The sequence below is a fragment of the Syngnathoides biaculeatus genome, chromosome 15, assembly GCF_019802595.1.
Source record: "Syngnathoides biaculeatus isolate LvHL_M chromosome 15, ASM1980259v1, whole genome shotgun sequence".
NCBI classification, from domain to species: Eukaryota; Metazoa; Chordata; class Actinopteri; order Syngnathiformes; family Syngnathidae; genus Syngnathoides; species Syngnathoides biaculeatus.
In genome coordinates this window covers 19,934,264-19,956,008 of record NC_084654.1, presented here as the reverse complement: position 1 = coordinate 19,956,008, position 21,745 = coordinate 19,934,264, and the positions used below count along the sequence as shown (strand labels likewise).

The following is a 21,745-nucleotide window of genomic DNA, read 5'->3' as shown; positions in this document are numbered from 1 at the left end:
AACAATAGCTCCCCTTCCAGCTCCCCGATGAGGCCATTTTTTTGGGGGGTTTTTGTTTGTGTATTATTTACAGCTCGAGCGTAGCCCTGCTCCTTGCGTCTCCGCTCCCCCTCGGCTCGCCGCATTTATTGCTTTTGAAACATAGCAGAGCTGGAAGAAAGTAGCCTTAGTAATTTTTCGGTCTGTTGTTTATTATCGGAGTCAAAGCAATCTGTAGCTTTTTTTTGTGTGTGTCTATTTTGGACCGGCTTCTCCTCACCGCGCAGTAGTTCATCCCCTGGTTAGGGACGACAAATTGATTCCTCGGCTGCGAGGGTGGCTTGTGCGGTTTTGGACGGTTTTGTCTGTGCGGCTGGTCTCATGAGAGCATTTGGACTTAATTAACCGACTTCTCTACAGAGGAATCAACTTACTCAACACAGACTGTCTTCTGATGTACCGTTTGCCTGCTTACATGGATTGCCTCAATTCCTCACCAAATAAATGTTTGTTTGATATCTTTATGAGGAACTTCAGTTTGGCGCAAAATATAGTTACACTTTCGGTACTTTAGCGAATATGTTCCAAGTAAAAACTGCCCCATAGCTCAGTGGTTAGACTAAACCGGGCGTTGTGGGTTCCTATCTCACTGGGGTTGCGTCAGGAAGGGCATCCGGCGTTTAAAAAAAAAAAAAAGTGCCAAACAAATATGAGCTTTCATCTGAGATGTCACGATCTGGCAACCCCTAACGGGACAAGCCGAAAGAAACGTACCTTACTTCTGTTCCAGGTAAAAACTTGCTTTGACTCTCTGCTATACTGAATATGTCATGCCAAGAAAGCCAACAATGCAAATACATCTAGTATAGATAGTATACGGATACAAGTCTGTAGTTTGCATATGATCTAGTAGAACATAGGTGTCAAACCCAAGGCCCGGGGCCCAGATCCGGCCCGCCACATGATTTTACGTGGTCCGCGAAGCCAAATCTAGTGTGAATTTCCACAAGTCTTGTATAAATCTGTACCAAAATTTGGCCACACAGCTCAGTGGTTAGAGTATTGGTTTGGTAAACTACGGTTGTGAGTTCGTATCTCACTGGGGCCTCTACTCCCGAAAAGGGGTCAGGAAGGGCATCTGGCGTAAAAAATGTGCCAAATATGAACGTTCATCTGAGATGTTCCACTGTGGCGACCTCTAACGGGACAAGCCGAAAGAAACTTGCCTTACTTCTGTTGCAGGTAAAAACTTGGTATGACTCCCTACTTTACTGAATATCATGCCAAGAAAGCCAACAATGCAAATACATCTAGTATAGATATGTATACAAGTCTGTCAGTTCAAATAGTTTGCTAACCTAACCCAAACCCTATCTAGTAGAACACCGGTGTCAAACCCAAGGTGCGGGGGCCAGATCCGGTCCACCACATGATTTTATGTGGCCCGCGAAGCCAAATCTAGAGTGTGAATTTCCATGAGTCTTGTAAAACTCTTGTACCAAAATTTCCAATTGTCATCCGGGATATCATAAATGATAAAGTTGAGATATTACAAGCATTTTTGTGTTACCAAACGCGAATAGTTGGAAAAACACGTTACCCTTGATTTCTGATTCAAAACTAGTTCATAAATGGATGATGTAAATGTGATGATGTTTAAATATTTTTGTTCCACAGTCATAACGGCCCTCTGAGGGAACCCGGAACAACAATGTGGCCCGCGATAAAAATTAGTTTGACTCCCCTGTGGTAGAAGATGCGCCATTCATGCGATATTCACTGGCACATTGATTCATAAGTGCCCCAAGTTGTGCATTTGTCGTTTTTTTTTTTTTGCGTTGCGACGCGAGCCAAACTTTAATTTGATGTACAAGCAAGATTCAGATATGCCACTCCTGTGGTAAAGTGGGCGGAGCCACATTTGGCACTCCACAACAGTGAGTTAAACGATGCAGTCAAACAAACGCGACGCAAAAACACTCGCAAGCACCTGCGGGAGTCCAAAACTCATAAAAACTCACAAAGACTTAACCGGCCATATTCCTGAATCATTAAAGGCATTGTTTCGTCTTTTGGCTTGTCCCAATGAGCAGTAAGTACTCTTTGCAATATAAAGCTTTGTTCAGTTTTTATACAATACAGTACTATTTTTCTTTTTTATAAAAAACGTGACCAAAATATGGTGGTTTTTATATATAGTATGGTGGTCTGGAACGGATTAATGGAATCTGAATCCAAAATATTGAGTTGTTATCATTTACATGTGTACAGTCACTGTAAAAATTAAACTCAGCGCGACCCTTGTGAGGATGAGCGGCTTGGAAAATGGATGACTGGAATATGAGATTAAACGGAAATTAATCAAATGAAAATACAACACTAAGTGCACAAATTTTCATCAGCATTTTTTTTTTTCCTGGTCATTTTGGGGAATTTCTTGGGACAGCAGCAATATTGATTGATTGTATCGATACTGTGAGACATATCAATGCGATAATCGCAATCTCCATTTTGTCCCACCTGTAATTGAAATTGACTAAAAGTTGCAATAATACTGTAAGTCATTTTTATGATTTCTGATTCATCTAATCTGCCATCTTCCGTCCTCCTCCGCAGCTCCAGAGGGCACCGCGGAAACCCTTTGCCGGCGGACCCGCCAGCGTCCGGGATGAGTGCCAAAGCCGCCATCAACAAGGAGGTCTTCGTACCCCACGACGAGAAGATGCTGGCAGCCGTGCAGGTGAAGCGGAAGACCAAGAAGAAGATTCCTTTCCTGGCGACTGGCGGTCAGGGGGACTACCTGACATTCATCTGCCTCGCAGGTCAGAACCTTTCTGGCGCGTTTGCGTTAATTCCCAACGCTGATGTTCCTCAACGACGAGCTTGTTTTTCCTCCGCCGATAAAATCGCACACTAAATCGATGAAATGTTGAGCTGTGGATCGATCCGGATGAGATTAACTCTGAAATGTAATCGTTTTACGACAAATTGAGGTTTAGGTCTTTTTTATTGGATCCCCCCTTTTTTTTTTTAAATTGCCTGTTAATTGAATTTGTCATTGATGGGTGGAACAACAAGGATCTGGTAATTTGTCTTTCAGGAGATTATTGAACTATGAACTCTTTGCGATTGTTTCTGTGCTGTCGGTTTGGTTACATTCACTTAAGTTGAAATTCTGTCCATAATATCTGAGACCTGCAGAAAATAAAAGATCAGTTAGTATCTTGATGACAGATGAAACAAAAATAAGACAGCCAAAAGCAGCAAGCTAGGTGATCTTATCTTGTATATGTTTGTAAATCATGCCGTATTATCGTCACAAAACATGGGCTATGCTTTGACTACCGTGGTTTTCGCACATCCCAGGAAGACGTCATCTTTTTTAGTCGTCAAACAAGGACTAAGTCCCAATCAAAAACATGCACAGACTATTAGTGTGAGTGTGCTCCCGGTGTCGTTGGTGTTCGCAGAGGACATTGTGATTTGCAGTGACAGCAGGGAGCAGGCGGAGGAACAATTAGAAAGATGGAGGCACGCACTGGAAAGGAGAGGAATGAAGATTAGCCAAAGTAAAATAGAATATATGTGCGAGAATGACAAAGGTGGAGGGGGAAGAGTGAGGCTACAGGGAGAAGAGATGGCGAGGGTGGAGGACTTCAAATATTTAGGGTCACCAATCCAGAGCAATGGAGAGTGTGGTCAGGAAGTGAAGAAACGGGTCCAAGCAGGTTGGAACAGCTGGCGAAAGGTGTCTGGTGTGTTATGTGACAGAAGAGGCTCCGCTAGGATGAAGGGCAAAGTTTACAAAACAGTGGTGAGGGCGGCCATGATGTACGGATTAGAGACGGTGGCGCTGAAGAAGCAACGGGGACCAGAACTGGAGGTGGCAGAAATGAAGATGCTGAGGTTCTCGCTCGGAGTGAGCGAGTTGGATAGGATTAGAAATGAGCTCATTCGAGGGGTAGCCAAAGTTTGGGTTTTTTTGGAGACGAGGTTCGAGAGAGCAGATTTGGATGGTTTGGGCATGTCGAGAGGCGAGAGAGTGAGTATATTGGTAGAAGGGTGCTGAGGATGGAGTTGCCAGGCAAAAGAGGGAGAGGAAGACCCAAGAAAAGGTTGACGGATGGTTTGAGAGAAGACATGAGGGCACTCGGTGTTAGAGAGGAGGATGCAGGAGATAGGCCAAGATGGAAAAAGATGACGCGCTGTGGCGACCCCTAACGGGACAAGCCGAAAGGAAAAGATGATGATTCTCCTGGTGTCGTTCGTTTGGTCGAACATGAACGCTCAAGGTATGAACCCTGGTGTGCACCGGACACTTGGAGTTGGCCTGCGATTGATCTCTAGTCCGCTTTGTTTCACTTCAAGCGTAAACACTGCACCTACCAAAGAGACAGACTTGATGGTAAAAATGACGGTGCAGTTTGTTTGGACTATTACTGTCATTAACTGTAAACCAATCTCTTGTGTAGGTTCTCGATCAAGTGAACGCTGATGCCGTTTAGTTCGCTTCAGCTCAGGTGCGAAAAACCAGCGTTAAAATGGCCGATACCAAAGTTAAAGTCAAGTTCAATTTCTAACCCTGGTGCGCACCACGCAAGTGATCTGGGTGTCCCTGTTGGTCCCAGTAGCGTTCACACTTCATCATAGGACGCACAATCTCAGAATAATCACACCAAAGTCCGTTTAAACACAAACAAAAGCCGACTTGTTCACATTTGAGTGACGAAAACTGCATGTTTTTCTTTTCATGACTACAGCTTTTGTTCCATGTCGCGGTCATATTGTAAGAGAACCGCGCATGATCGCGCGTTTGCATCATACTCCGTCACTATATGGAGCGTCCGCCGTAAGTCTTGAACACGCGCATCCGCATCGCAGCCCTACAACATTGTCTAGCCGCCTATTGCGTGTCGCGTTCCTTCGGGCCATTGTGCGAGTTTACTCTCCGCCCTCGCACAGGGAGAATTCAGTCATGGCTGGTTTGTGAGGAGTGAATGCGCATGCATTGTGCTGTACATTATAGTTTGTGCGGGAGAGAGAGAGAGGGCCGGGGACTCTCTCGAGACTTCCAGTAGTGTAAATCTGCGGCCCTCGGGTCATACAGTGGCTGAGTTATGTAATGTGTGCGATGTCGCAGCTGAAGGAAGCCCCCACAGTGCGAGTGGCCTGACTGCGGAGGTAGCCGAGTGTCAAGAAAGTGCCGCCGTTAAAGCTGTCCCTGATATCGAGTGGCACTTTAAAAAGGGATAACTTTCAGGTTCAGCTTGTAAAAACGGAGTTTATCGTCTGTGAACGACGACGCGCATGCGGGTCACATTTTCAGTAGCAATAAAAATGTTTTATAGCTTTCAAATGTACGTATGTTACGCAGCAAATAGCTGTTGCGAGACGGGTTTAGCGCTGCAAACTTTATGAAAGCTTCCGAGCAGCAATGTATACGTACGCTTCCCATCACGGAAAGCATTTCTTTAGCTTGTAATAACGGCTAACAAGGGAAGGTATTTTGTCAGTGTACGGAAGCCTTTTACAGTCTCTCACATTTGACGAGCCCGTTCGCGCCCGTGCGCCGTCGCACTCGCAGATCTGCACAGTCGAGCACGAAAAATCACGCGCGTAAAAATTGTTACGATTAGAAAACGTGGATATTGACAGACGTGGCTTATTTTGTGTAGTTTTGACATTAACTTATGTTTCATAAACAAGCCTGCTCCTAAACAATCAGTATTCACCCCGAAACAGGAAATGCAAATACATGTTCTGAGCTGCTTCACGTACTGCGAGCGCATTTACGTCGAAAGTCATCATGTCAAAGGAAATTCAGTTGCACTGAAAACATTTCTGGCATATAACACGGGTAATAATTCAGTATCTAACTATAATAAGTATGAGATTGTGATTTACTTTGACTTGATCTATGTTCTAAGGTTAGACTAGTCTGTCCATATATCTAAATGTGAACGGTCATTTTCCCCGCGGTACCGCGTTATCTTGAATTTGAAAACTTTTCCCTATCCATGCTTTAGGAAGATATAGATCAGGGGTGTCAAACTCCTTTTTTGTCGCGGGCCACGTTGCGGTTTCCCTCAATGGGCCGTTAAGGCTGTGAAATTATAAAAATCTTTAACCGCCTCATCATATTTACACGTGAAGTTTATGAACTAGTTTTGGAATCAGAAATCAAGGGTAACGCATTTTCCAGAGATTGTTGTTTGGTAACACAAAAATGTTTGTAATATCTCAACATTATCATTTATAATAGGACAATTTGAAATTTTGGTACAGATTTGAACAACAACAAAAAAAAAATCATGGAAGTTGATACACATCATTTGCCACCGCGGGCCACATAAACTCATGCAGCAGGCCGGATCTGGCCCCCGGGCCTTAAGTTTGAGAGTTGTGATATAGATCTACTGCTAGCTTTCATCGATGGATTGACAATAAATAACCCGCTGTAAATAAAGTGAGATTATTACAAATACATCATGATGACATAAAATGATTTGATTATATGAATATTTAGTAATATTATGGTATTAGGTAACAACTACATACTTGGTCGGGTATAACAACTCAATAAGTTATTTTAATGTCTTCAATTCCATCCCTAATCACACCTGCAACTTTATATCTGCGGGCATGACTGACCACCACTGACCCGTACATTTTTCAAATGTGACTGCTTTTATCAAGATAGTAAAAAACAAACAAACAAAAAAAAACCACACACACCATCGTAGCGTTTGGTTAATAGTTCATGTTGACTCAGTTGTTGGTTTATGAAAATGAAGTAGCTGCATTTGTCTTGTTCAGAGTTTGTAGTCATCTTCAAAACGAAAGGTGCGGTTTGGATTTGGATACCGTTTTTGATGAGTAGATCTGTTGGCCAACGGAGGTTCCTGGCGAAAACACGTTATGTAACGTCGCTTATTTAGCCGCTCACTTTTTTTAAACAGCAGATGGATAAATGGATACTTGACGCATCCTGAGGAAATGCCAGTCCATCTAGGAGGGCACAAAGGCATGTGTCGACATTATCCAAAGGTTCTCGTTGGTTATGCAGTCAATGCGATGTTTTTTCAGCTCTTTGGTGGACCTGTAACCATTCATCCAAATGCTGGAAGCAGTCGAAAAAGAAAAGGTCTTGGCCTACTTCCACTTGGAAAGCAAAGCCTCTTGTTCTGTTGGGCTCCTTGAAAACAAGACTGGGTCTCCTCACTCAGCTTACTGTTGTTTGGCCTCGCAATGACCTCGTATTACAGCATCAGAACAACATTATTCCTGTGCTCTGATTAAATAATTCAATCCATTGTCCCATTAGTGGGCTGTTTTCCCCAAATGAGGTTGCTGCAAAGTCATACCTGGGCTCTCGCTAGCGATATGGCCAAGTAGTCTCGCACAGAATTGTTTTGAACGCCCTAATAACAACAACAGCAACATAGGAGTGTTTGCTGGAGCCGGGCCAGCAGCGCGACATGGTTCAAGTCAGTTTTCGAGCGTCGTCTTTGATCACTGGGCTCCACGCGGTGCCTTTATGGCTGGACCTCAGGGCGGAAACGCTACGCCGCCCACAGAATGTTTTGGCAAGAAAGCCACGAGAGGCCCGTCGGAGAATGATAAGACCCAGCGAATGTATCGCCGGCGCGGACCAGACAGACATTGATTCTCACAGTATCGCTTTCTCTCTCGCTCCGCTGTACGGTTTCAGAAGTGCTGTTATCAGATTCGATTTAATCGCGTGCGATGGAAAATCAAACCGAACGATCGAAGCGCTCACACTGAGACAGAGAACGAGGCGCTCTACGTTCGGGTCGTTGCCGTTTCACTTGAGGCTTGTAGGTGACACTACTTCAAACAGTTTCTGATCGTCAAACCAATCAAGATGAGTTTGTGGATTGTGTATGTGTTTTGTTTTTTTTTTTTTCTTGTTCTTCTGGATTTAATCATGTGTGTAACAGAGTGACTGCCTTAGCTTCTGTTAGCATGTCTCCTCCGTAAACAATTACTCAGCTCAGTGTCTGGATCATGGACGTCATGGTGCGTAGTACGCTTTTGGCACTACTAGCATTTTTCTGTTTCTGCTTAATTTGAATTCTCTATGTAAAAAAAAAAAAAATCTCATCCTCTTTCAAAGAAAGAAGACCAGTTTTATGTTTTGCTTCTTGTTTCCTTCCTGTATCAAATGTGAAAGGAACCGTGACTTCAAAATCAAAGTACAAACAGACCCCAAATTTTGACGTAATACAATGTTTTCAGCTGAACTGGTGTCAGAACCAGTCAGAGAAGCTAGATGGTTGCAATCTTGAATTGTCTTTTTATTTGCTCCACACTTAAACCAACAAAAACTCCTTTGGACGACCAAAAACGTGTGAGCAAGTACGCTTTCCAAATACCGTAATTCCCGGCCTATACAGCGCACCCGATTACAAGCCTCACCGAGTACATTTGTAAAGGAAATACCATTTAGTACATACATACGCCGCAGCCGTGTAAAAACTGCAAGTGCCCACCTTGAAACCCACTTTGAAACGAGATATTTACAAAAAAAGACTGTAACAGAGAGAGTTTAAGGCTAGCGCGGTGCTAAAGCTAGAGCCGCGCTAGCACTAACGCTAACAAGGCCGGTTAAAATAAAACTTACCGGTAAATATCCCTGAGACACGCCAGTAACACAGCAGCAACATGCTAGCACAGCGCTAACGCTAGCGCAGCTCTACCAGGGCCGGTAAAAGTCACTTCCTCGGCACATATATTCCACCGGTCTCATTCTTACCTTTTCCGCTTCCCTTGTGGCCATGAGAAAAAAAAAAAAAAGCACAAATTAGCATTGAAAGCGTGTGACATAAGTCACGGCTTGTAGGCCGGAAATTACGGCAGATTCCTTGGCGTACTTTTTCCAAAATTGAGGCTAATGTGCAGGTGTAATTTCTTCAATTTCAAATGACCTTCCATTGGCGGCAATAACCTCAACAAACAAATGTAGTTAGTGGCAGATGAGACGTGCACAACGAATTGCACAATATGTGATTGATCAGCGACTACCAATCGCTCCACATTCCCTCCTGAACTCATATCCCCATTCCTTTTGATTGCAACTTCTCTATCTTCATGCTTGTTTGTTGTTTTTCCCAGAGCGCCCACCCCACTTTATATTATGAACAAGCCCGTCCGTAATCTGTTACAACACAGGCGTGGTGTGTTTATGCTATAAGTGAGCATTTCAGCGTGGGACGCATGTAGGAGTATTCTTGGGAGATTATTCCATTTGACGTGGTTCTGCGGGCGCATTGTTAAAGTGGTTTGTTTGCATGTGTAATTTCAAGCGTAGGCCGTCCCGTACGCGCCCGCCCGCACGTGAACCGCTTCCTCGTTTGTTTGGTAACATTCAACCGCATTGAGGTTGGATTCACGTGGCAGGTGTAATTTCTATTTCTGTCGGTCTATCTTCGAGTCAACCATACCCGCCGTCAGTGCTCACTGAACACCTGATACAACCCACATGCACACGAAACGCTGGTAAACAATTTGAAGTCATCATTTTGCGATTGATTTTAAGTGCAGCGACCGCTACGTTACTCAATTGACCATCATCGGTAGCCGTTCCAGACCAGATGGTTCATAGAGGTGCCCCACTTCATTTCGCAAGTGAAAACCTTTTCCATTCTCGATAATCTCCTTCAGGAGCCGAGCTCGGTGTCAGTGTTATTGCTTCAGGCCACCCAGTAAATAAAATCTGCACTTACCCCCTCCGGCTTCTACATTTCAGTCCCTCCCCCGGCTGTTTTCATCATCGGCTCGCTGCCCTGGAGCTATTGATTACCTCGTGAGATGGATGGGGTGGGAGGCTTGAGTAGCTCACTGCTAAATGAAGCTCTACAGGCCGATAAGTTATATGGCCGTTTATTTGCTTCAAAACGACCTTGGTCTGACTTTCTGCATTCTACTTGTGTATTAATTTCTAGATGTGCTCAAGGTTTTATCCCAAGCTTCCAACTATGTGTTTAAAACAAACAAAAAAAAAAAGTACATTTCTGAATAAAGAACTTTCTGATTCATTTCATTTATTGGCTCTTGGAGTAGGTACGAATTAGAATCTCATTTCCATAGTTCAGGGGCCGAGCCGAGCACATGCACTCCTAAAACATTTTTTTTTTTGTCGGAATTGTCTCGATAAAACTGCACTTTGATGGATTTTTCCATATGAAAGAACTAGACAAAATGTCTCGTTCAGACTTGATTGAGCTTGTATGATTTTTATTTATTTTTTTGAAGAATTCAGCCCCCAGTGCCAGGGAACAAAGTTTGTCATGTGTAGAGTCCCCCCCCCAAAAAAGTCTCAAAAACCAATACCTAAAAAGACACAAGAAGTCGGCTTTTATTGGTTGAAGTGGCCATTCGAGGCTGAATTTGGGCATTTCTGGGGGTCCATCAAAAACAAACTACTCTTCCTACCAAATTTAAATCATATTTAGGAATCTATAACGGATACAATTTTTTTCTTTTAGCATGTGGGATGAGCATTGGCACAAACTGATTCAACTCTCCTGACAGTCGTAACAAGGGATTCATGGGTGTCCACTGTTGAAATGAGAATTTTCTTAAAACCCAACATATTTGCATCAAGATCATTATCAGAGACCCTCCCAAATTTTGGGACCGGAGGATGTCGGACTACCCAGAGAAAACCGACGCGAGCACAGGCCAAGGCAAATAACGCACGACTTTGTGATGAGATATTCCAAACTGCGGCCGAGTGTTACAACCTGCGATCTTTGGGAGTTTGGACCAATGTTCGTTAATGAGGCTACGCCAGACGCGGGTGTGTGGGCGGCCAGCGTTCTGAAGAATGTTGCCGTCTCGTGGCGCTTGCAGGGCCCGAGTATCTCCTGCGAGTGACAAACAGCCCACTCACGCAGGACTAAGAGACCACATTCCGTTTGTGTTTGCATACCGGATACCTTTCTCCCGATCACGGCAAATTTTTATTCCTACTAATTAGCCTCTAACTACAGTTGCGATACTTCACAGAAGAGGAACAGAAGTCACTCTTTCATCCCCCCCCCCCTCCCTTTGAAAACCACTTTAGCCCCCCCATGCTCACCTCCATAAAGGGTCTTTCCGGGCTTGGGAAAGGGTTCTGTGATTGATGGACTCAAGTGGAGAGAGGAAAAGAAGAAAAATACCCTGAGGGTGATTTACGAAGAGTTAAGTGATTGATATGAAATAGGTGATTGGGGATGGATTAATGCAGGTGGAACGAAATATACAGAATATACAATGTGCGTGATTAGAAATCTAGTGCAGACTTGAATCTCTGTGAATACAGTATACAGTTGGTTTGTGCGTTTGCTGTCCATCTGAGACCTGACAAGTCCAGATTTCTGTTTTAAGATAAAACCTAGCATCGTCTATTTTAGTCAGCCACTTTTCAGGCAAACTTAGCTTCACGAAGCACCCTATCATTTTCTCCGTATTCCCACGAGGCAACCGTTCATCTGCTTTTAAAGCTTTTTGTTCATGTGACTCTTCCCCGTGTCAGCTCTAAGAGTCTAGAATTTGGGTCAGGGACTGACTTCCTAGCACGTGTAGAGAGAGACTGCTACGATAAAATTTTGACATCTCTAGTATAAAATACTTCGACGAGGTAGCCACCTGAGTTCTTTCCTCACTCCAAAGTAGGAAACTAATAAATTAGCTCAATGGTAATTACTCAAAATGTTTATTTCAACTTTACTCTTGTGCATTTAATTCTCTATCAAAGAGTCTCAGAAATAATATTTTCCCTTATGGGTTAATATTATCCTAATTTAAATAATCAAGCTACCAAATAAACTCACCACTATTAACTGTCTTGCAGATAGTCAAATAATACACCTGGTTATGTAACAAAAAGTATGAACATTTAATAACATAAATGTTAGAAAAGCAAATCTCTTTACTCAACAGTCATTCAGTAAATAAATTGAACAAAACGGGTACACACTGCACACATAAGCTAAGCTAAGGGCCCAAACAAATAGCCGGCAAGCAAACGAAATTCAAACCCCAAAGTCACTTCAGTGCTTCCCAAGGCAGGAGTGAAGAAAGGTGAAGGTGGCTTTTTCCTCTGTCCGGCATCCACACGGTCCTCGTCCTATTTTTTTTTTTTTTTCCTTGAAGTCCAAACACAGGCCTCGCTAGCCGCGTTAGCTCGACGCTAGCGCCCTTGTCTGCTCCCTCGTGGTCCAACACACAGGCCTTTAGCTAGCGTGAGCTGGTTGCTAGCGCCCAAGCCAAGTCCTATGCATGCACTTAGCCCCTGTGGTAGCGGCTAACTCCACCACGTTATGGCGTGATTAGAGTAGTCCACTCAAACGGCACACTATCCCAGTTGAACTTCCAACAGTCCTTGTCGAACACGATCAACTTTTGATAAATGACCACCGTTCACTTTCTTTGTCCTCAAAACAACCACTACTCAAAGGATAAGTTTAGTCAAAATTGCCTCCCTTAGTCCAGTCTGCTTGAGATTGTTCAGGTTCTCTGTATCAGTTATGATATTGGATGAAAATAGAATGAGTGACCATAACAACCTTTGGGAGGGATGTTTGTCTAAACAGAATAGGATAAACATTATGAAGTCGAGGAAAGAAATTTGGTATTGTTCCTCGCCCGGTGCTTTCAAAGATGTCCAAAGGATGTGTCACGGTAGGCTAGCTGCAAAGATCTCACTCGGTTCAAGTAAGTGAGTCGGAGTAAGTGTCCTCTCCCAGCAGATGAATACAAAAACAAACTGCTCTCACATCACTCGGCACCTCATCGATTATATTTAGATAAAAGGAGCGTACAGCAGACGGTTCAATCCAAGAGACGGATAACCTCGTAATAAAAGACCTGACTTTGTAGTGGATGTGCGAGGAGGCTTCCAACCTGATGCCGCCCCCACGCTCGTCAGGGTTGTTATTACCGTAGCGCTTAGGCGTGGTCCCTCGCGTTGACGGTGAACAGGTTGCGTTTCTGGCCTCCTAGCCCGGAGATGAACTTTTGAACCAGCGTTGTCGTGTGACGTGTTGATGACATCCGGCGGGAAGAAACAGAGGAGGTCATTATTTGAGATGACCACACCGGCACATGGTTTTGATCATGTGGACTTTGACCATATGCACCGGCTCGGACGTGACAACCGAAATCCCCACGTACCTGGAACAAGTAACGTGTCTTGTTTCCACAACGCTTGCCCTCCAAATTCTTCCTCTCATCTCCACAGTGTGAAGAGAAGCAAAGAATAGCAGAACATAATAAAGCTGTAATTTGAAGACTGAAAGGGAGGAACCTTAATTTGTCCATGACACGAGTAGACCTCTGAGTTGCTCGGCCTTCCAACAAAATGTCTTATTTGGAATGTCTCAATCTGATACTGAAATTGTGAACAAAACTGAAGAAACAAAGTCTGTGATATATTCAAACGCACAATAGGCGTAAATCTTTCACGGGTGGTTAGTTTTACAGTGAACTTTAACTGCAGAGTCATTAAAAGACTTCTCAGCAGGCAACATTCACTTTTAGTTCTTGCTACTATGTTAGCACCTTAGCAACCTGTTGTTGTTACCACGTGGGATCTGCACACCATCTGGGCGCCGCAGAGAGAAGTGCTGGAGCAGAGCAGGGGTGGATTGCTTGGTTGAGCATTACAGCGGATTGCTGGTGGTCTCGACATTCCTGAGGTTCGGGGTTCTAATCTTCGCTCAGGCTGTCCCATGTGGAATTTTTATGATCCCTCCATGCAGTCAGATTTCCTCTCTCATTCCATAAACTTAGGTTAGCCAGAGTGATCTGGTCAAAAAATTACCGTTTTCCCCCCTATCGTCCAAGCTCGATTCTTTTTGTTTGTTTTTAATGTAATTTTTAAAAAAAACTGCCAGTTTTAAACGATCTTTATTGAGGGTTTGGTGTGGTTTGTTTACTTCCACAACCTGCAAACGGAAGTGGAACAGAAACGGGTCAGCCCTGTATCCCTGTGGGCATCACGTTTCTGCCATGTTTGATCGACGGAATACGTGCTCAGCTGATCGCAGAGAACAACTTGAAATGTTTTGTGCTCAGCCCCAATGTTAGATTAGTTGAGGTCCATACGTAAGAGATTGTAAATTGGCTCCAGCTCAGCTTTTAAACTGACAAAGTGCTACAGGAAATGGAAAGGGCTGAGATATATGGCAGCTAGCTAGGTAGCTAGAGGGTTGCCCGAAAAGATAAAGTAACAATCTTCAGTGCTCCATCTTGTCAAACGGAGGCTCTCCAATGCAATGTCATTTGTTCACCCAAACTTGGGGAAACACTGACTTTTAAACTTTGAAACTAGTGAAAATGGGGAAAGTAAACAGGAAGTAGAAAAGTACCACGATAAAGACCTCACAAGCAACACTCCGCAGTTCAATCATCCTGACGACTTCTGCGGACCATCTCCAGTTATCTTGAAACATAAACACGGGAAAAGGATACACATCACGCAGAAGTAATCTTTTGATGCCGGATGAAATGAAATCTAACGGTGTGTCTGTGTGGTCCGGTTTGCCAAACACGCCGCAGTCAAGGATTATGACAGACATTCATAATTTTTACGACATTCACGGTGTGTTTGTCCTGAAAAGTTAGTTACAGGGCCTTTGAGAGTGGGAAGTCCACGGTCGTTCTGCAGTACCGGTGATGCAATGTAACGCTTTCCTGGTCATTGCTCATGGAGCATTATTTATAGACGTAGTCCTCATTGCCTTCCCGGTTCCTCGAGTCCATTTATTCCCGCTGTTCAATTGTTTCTGGATGCTCTCGGATGCACTCGGCACTCTTTCAACCGGAGACTTTGGACACAGTGATCGGTCATTGGCGCAGTTCATGTCGGATGTTTGTGAGCTGCTCTTTTCTCTTTTATCAAAAGTATAATCAAAGACTTGGCCGAATGTTTTTCTCGAGCTTAGTTAAACCCTCGAAATAAAACACGAGACCGTGAGACCAACTTGTTTTCGTTTCGGAATGTGAACTCAAATGTTCAGAACATTAGCTTAGATTTGGCATTTGGCAATTCAGTTTGTTCAAGCAGGGGAATTCTTTCACGTTTTCATTTTTCCTGATAATTTACATGATATCATATATATTAATTCTATTTTGTGTTACATTATGCTCAAACTCAGTTAAACAAGTGTGCTGGATGCACTCCTGAGGTCCCGGGTTCAATCCCCGGACCCGCCTGTTGTGGAGTTTGCGTGTTCTTGCCATGCCTGCGTGGGTTTTCTCCGGGCACTCCGGTTTCCTCCCACATCCCAAAAACATGCAACATTACTTGGATACACTAAATTGCCACTAGGTGGGATTGTGAGTGCGGCTGCTTGTTTAGGCTGGGAATTACGGTGCATGAAAAGAAATTATGAACATTTTTGACCAGTTTCATGTCAGGCTGCCACACCACTCTGTCTCATAAATTTATAAATCTGTCAGTGACATCACCGCGTCGCCTCTACTGCACATCGCAAAGAAAATTTCCCCAATGTGACTTTTTGTTTTTGTTACACCACTTTTTGTTTTTTTTAAGTGATGAAAGGGAACACGGCGGCACGGAGCCTCAGCTGGAAAGCGTTGGCCTCACAGTCCCGAGGTCCCGGGTTCAATCCCGGACCCGCCTGTGTGGAGTTTGCGTGTTCTCCCCGTGCCTGCGTGGGTTTTCTCCGGGCACTCTGGTTTCCTTCCAAATTCCATCAACATGCAACATTAATTGGACACTCTAAATTGCCCCAAGGTGTGACTTGTCTCGATGTGCCCTGCGATTGGCTGGCAACCAGTTCAGGGTGTACCCCGCCTCCTGCCCGTTGACAGCTGGGATAGGCTGGAGCACTCCTCGCGACCCTTGTGAGGATAAGTGTTTAAGAAAACTGATGGATGGATATTCAGAGGAATGCAAAACCAATTTCTCAAACGTCCTATTTAAAGGTAACAATCAAGTAACTGATCAAAACATTTCTCTGAATTATTCAAATTCCACTCCTAATCATTTAATTAAACGTAACACAAACGTGAGTTTATAAAAATATCGGTGACCTTTTAGGAAGAAAAAAAAAATCCCTCTAAAAAATTCCCCTAACAATGGAACACTTGCAGTCTACTCGCGCAGCCAAAACACCCGCTCATCATATTCCTTATGAATATCGCACATTAACGTTATGCATGGACATGACAGATACGACTTTGGCAGCATCCCCCCATCACGTTAATCTACAGGTGCAGCCCATAAATCTGCTCGCGCCGACTCCCCGGATGCTTCTATTTGTCGCGTGAGATTTATCTGACTTATTAGAGCACAATACCTACACCGCCGCCGGGACTGGGCCGAGGGCGAGGTGGAGAGGATAGGAGCGGATTGGATCACAGGAAGCAGACATCTCATGAGTCCGAACCTCTTACGGTCCCGACTGGAAAGTACAATAGTAGTCCTTTGTGCTTCAAATGGAACAAACAAGATCTGTATTTTGTCTCATGGAAGGGGGGGGAGGAAACACCCCCTCAAAGAAACAGATGAAAAGGGAGTGCACTAGTTGAAGATGTAAGATGACAGACATTTATGCATACGTTCTCCTGTTATTGTGAGCCTAATCGCTAAGAAAATCAAATTGTTCATATGCTTGCTCAAGGAAATTTCGTCAAATCGTCCCACGTGACTACTTGTTGCTTGGCAGACTTCCTCGGGGTCGATCAAAACTTCCCCGTTTTGCGATCCACGAGCCTTTCGGAAAGCCAGAAACGGGAACACTGCCGGGAAATCACTTTGAATTACGTTGTCAGGATCGTGAAGTATGTTACTCATTGCGTCGCTGTTCGGTATCGAATGCAGCGGAGCCTCAGAGTTCGAAACATAATTCGGTCTTGTGAAATGTTCAAAGTCCAGTTTGTTCAACCGAGGCATTTGGGGGGAAAAAAAAAAAGACTTTTTTTGGTTGAAGTCTGATTTATACAACCACCGAGTCGTTTGAACGCCGAGGTTCCACTGTATGTATCTTTTAGCCTAATATCAATTTTGCCAAAGTCATATTTGAACCACCCTGGACTTTATTCTAATATTGTAACAGCTAAAAATGGGACAGGCAATAATGCTCTGTGGCCAACTCTTTCACAGTCACTCACATTTGAAAAATGTACGGGTGTGGCCAGTCATGCCCGCAGATATAAAGTTCCAGGTGTGTTTGTTATTATGAGTGTACCCCTTTTAGAGCGGAGGGGGGTGGTGTCAGGTAAACTAGGATGTAGAAGTAGGCTCAGTAGCAGCTCGTTGTTAGAGACTGTGTGCTTGTGTGTTTAAAAAAAGACGTCAGCTTGTGGGTCACTGCGCTGGATCGGTTTTCGTGTGCGCAATTGCGCAGTTGCGCAGCTTAGAGGGAACATTGGTCAAGACGACACAAAATAAGCGACGCCTTTCAATACCTACGTGTTTCTCCTCTGAACAAATTTTACGCGTGTGATTTTTTTTTTTGTGCTCGACTGTGCAGATTTGCGAGTGCGATGGCGCTTGTCAAATCACAGTGACTATTAATTAGGATCAACTATGAGAAAAATTAATTGCAGACTTCCTCGATCGCTAAGCTCTTTCGGGCACCATTATGTTAATAATTGGTTTTGTTTTTAATTCTTTTTAAATACACCAATGGGAACACTATCCAGATTCTAAGAAATGTGTTGCACATTGTGTCATTGAGCTATATTAAGGAGAAAAATATTGGTCAATTTATGACTGAGTTTCTATGAGAACTGAATACACAGTACAAGACTGAAATGAAATTATTAGCATTAAAATTATTTTGCAAATCAATGTATTTTTGCTTGAATGCCGCCTACTTTGAATGGCGGTAAGGTGTTTGCGCGCCTATTAGCAGAGTAGTCGGACCCAATGATGAGATGCAGATCTTCTATAATGCAGAGAGACAGCCTGAATCTTATGTGCTGGAGTAATTGGACCTTGCGGCAAACCGCGTATGCTCCGTGTCCAAGCGCCTCATCACTCTTCTTTTCATTTATCAGATAAAACCAATCTGTTGTGAGATTAGAGTAAATGGGCTCTCTGGACTACGCTTGTCTTTCCCGGCCAGCCACAAATCTCGCAACCGCGGTGAGCCAAAGCCAGGATCCCAGCGGGTTATCGGAAAGACGCATCTCCTTGGGTAAGCAGGACGGACTTGGGAGCGCTTCGTTCTCGGAGAAGGGAAAACGAACGTATGTTTGAACTGGCAAACGGCAACCCGGACAAATATTTCACAGATATATGTTCAGTAGGCTTGCCTGAATAGCATTCCCCCTCCCCACCCCCCACCCCCCACCGTTTCAAGTATTTACTGCATTAAATTGTAATCCTTCCAGTAAAGAGGAGAAAATAGTCTCAGCAAGAAACTTGTGCAAACTTTGACGCATAGTAAAATAATCAATATTCTGATTCAGTCACATGTGAGTCCAGTTAGTTTTATTCATGAGTTTTACCCTCTTCTCATTGTGTTTGCCAGCATATGTTCAGCACCGTCGTATATTCTGTACATAAATCAATAGTGTACACGGGTGTATTTTTATTGTATTTTTTTTTAAACCTAAACTTGAATTTCTTCACCATACGTTATGGTCATATTTGGGTTTCTTGGTAGACATATATACCATAATTTCCGGCCTACAAGGTGGGACTTTTTTCAACCCGGCGGTTTATGCGGTGATGTGGCTAATTTGTGCATTTTTTCTAACGGCTGTGAGACCGAATATATGTGCCGAGGAAGTGACTTTTACCAGTCTGGCCGTTAGTGCTGTGCGACCGTCTTACTGCCGTGTCCTAGCAATTTTTTATTTTTTTTTTTAACCAGTATGTTTTATTTTAACCGTCCCTGTTGGCACGGTGGCGCTAGCGTTAGATGACACAGCGGTGTTAGCATTAGCGCGGTGGCGCCAGCGTTAAACTCTTTGTACCGTCGTTCTTTGTAAATATCTCATGTTTCAATATGGGTTTCAATGCGGCGTATGTATGTACCAAATGGTATTTCCTTTACAAATGTACTGGGTGAGGCTTATAACCAGGTACGCTCTGTAGGCCGGGAATTACGGTAGTAGTCTTTGCTTTATTTTGGTGTAACCAGCAATTGGGTAATCACACGTTCATAAACTTCTCTTCATTAGTCTCCCCAATAAAATTTCACCATTATAGGCGCTCATCAGTCGAAAGAGAGGCATGTCTTCTTTTAACATCTTTCTGTTGACTAGAAACCTCTCAAACCAATTAACCCTCTTGTTTTGTTCCCGCTGTCGCGCTGCCCTGGGCAAGTAGATGGATGGCTGTGTTTGGAGAAGCACAGCAACGGAGCAGCTAATGGCACCTTTGTTAATCTGGCTTGGCCTCGGCTGTGTGATTGATTTATGTAGCTAAAACAAACAAAATGGAGGCCATGAGCTGTTGAGCTATCTGATGGTTATTTCTCTTGAAATTCAGTGAAAAGCAAATACCGTCACAATTTAATCAAATGAAACAAATGTATTATAATGTTCATTTCCTTCCCATACTCCAGTCCTCGCCACCCATATCTCTATTCTTCCCACCCCAGCGTAGCATATTACGTATGAGTGGCATGCATATTAATTGTAGTAACGAAGGTCACCCGGAAAAGCAGCTGGAGCCCTCGTCTGTGTTGAAAACGCCGGTGGTGGCTGAGTGGCTGCCCGCCGTGGACCGAGCCGAAGCAATCAAAAACACCATATGCTTCCTCCCCTTTGCAGGGTTGCCACAGTTAGGTTCAGCCGGAACGCTTTGAAAGAGTTTTGGCGTTAACAATTATTAGCTCCAAACTGAAACAGGCCTGACAATTAAGTAACCGCTCCCGCGTTTCCCAAAAATGCATGTGAGGTTAATGAAAGACTTTAGTGTCTTGTAGGCGTGAATGTGAGTGTGAAGGTTTATTTTGTCTGCACCGTATGCGCTGGGGTTTACTTTGCCTCTCGCTCAAAGTCAACAGGGTTAGGCTCCACCACACCCATGACCCTAGAAAGACGAAGGGGGCACAGATAAAAGTTGGATGGAAGTTCAGTGTGCCATTTGGGAAGATCCAGAGGACATCTGTGGAATACGTCCCAGAGAAAGTGTGGAATGAGTTGTGCGTCTGAGCTTGCGATCGTGCTGTACATTCAAAAAATCCTTCATTTATTTATCACTTTGGGTTCGTGAGAAGTCTATAAAACAGCAGTGAGGCCGGTCATGATGTACGGATTAGAGGCGGTGGCACTGAAGAAACAACAGGAAGCAGAACTGGAGGTAGCGGAAATGAAGATGTTGAGGTTCTCGCAGGTCGGATAGGATTAGAAATGAGCTCATTAGAGGGACAGACCAAGTCGGATGTTTTGGAGACGAGGTTCGAGAGAGCAGACTTCGATGGTTTGGACATGTCCAGAGGTGAGAGAGTTGAATATATTGGTAGAAGGGTGCTGAGGATGGAGCTCCCAGGCAAAAGAGCGAGAGGAAGACCAAAGAAATGGTTGATGGATGTTGTGAGGGAGGACATGAAGACTGTGGGTGTTAGAGAGGAGGATGTGCGAGATGGGCTTAGTTGGAAAAAGATGACACGCTGTGGCGACCCCCTATCGGGACAAGCCGAAGGGAAAAGATGTTGGCCAAACAACTATACACATCCAACAGACTTCATCAGATGATTCTGAGTAATCTCAGCTACAAAATTGTGTGCAGACGTGTTGGGTTGAACAAACCAGCTGGAGAACTGAGAAATGTGATGTTCATCTTTATTTAAAGAACAAATAAATAGTAATTCATAATGTGAACAGTAAATGATACATGATTTGATGGTATAAGGAAACGTCTAGATCTCTGAAACATTGCTCAAAAGACGATTACCACACAGAGCAGTCCATGTTGGACGCTTATCAAAGCGGTTCTGGAACACGTCTAATGTTGAGATTCCGCCAAGGGCTAATAAATCAAAAGAAGTTAAGGTAATCACTGTATGAACTGACAAGAGTGTTAGAGCACACCAGGAAAAAGTACGTCCCCAGCGGCCATGTCACCCTTCCCTGTATGAATTCATCAAAACGGTGTTATTAGAGGGCACAAATTGCCTCCTCTGTCAAGACGGCTCACACACACACACACAGGAAAAGTTTCATTTGTTCGCCGTGTTCGTAATTTTCCCATCTGGTCTCTCCATGCAGCAGGAAAGCAGCTGGGGAGTTGTGCGGGTGATATTAATCTATGATATCATTCTTCCTTTGCTTTTGTGCGACAGGAAGAACAAGTTGGACAAAAAAAAAAAAAAGACTAAAATGAGACAACCTCAATCATTACCTTCAACACACCCCCCGAGACTGCAAAAAAAAAAGAACAGGCCTGCTTTTTAATCCCATCATAAATGACTCAATTTATCCGGCAATAGTTTTCTGAAAGTTAGTTTGTTGTTAATACCCCACCCCCCCCAATCCGAGACAGGAAGTAGCAGCAACATACCAACAGAGGCCCCAGCAGTGTGCTTTTTGTTGACATCGCCTCCTGAAGGGCGATAGATGCCACGGTGCCAGTCCGCATCCCGTCTAACCTTTAAACGTGAAGTTGAGCTGTCGCGGAACTCGCAAAAATTCATACGCCGTTTGAATTATACGGATACCGTTCAAGCGCCTGAATGACAATGGACTCACCCGGCGCAAGTGTTCCTCCGTGGATGACCTCGACAAATTCTGAAGAGGTCGGAATGAGAAATCGTAACAGAACTGTGTACTT

At 43.9% G+C, this 21,745-nt stretch overlaps 1 protein-coding gene across 2 annotated transcripts in view; it reads left to right on the top strand.

Moving 5' to 3' along the window:
- Positions 1 to 21,745, top strand: part of stxbp6 (syntaxin binding protein 6 (amisyn)) — a 55,667-nt gene that overhangs the window by 10,256 nt on the left and 23,666 nt on the right. For both annotated transcript variants that reach the window (XM_061844509.1, XM_061844510.1), the window contains exon 2: positions 2,596 to 2,801. In XM_061844509.1, coding sequence (XP_061700493.1) covers positions 2,648 to 2,801 — 154 coding nt within the window. In that variant the 5' untranslated portion in view covers positions 2,596 to 2,647. The remainder of the gene's footprint in view (positions 1 to 2,595; positions 2,802 to 21,745) is intronic.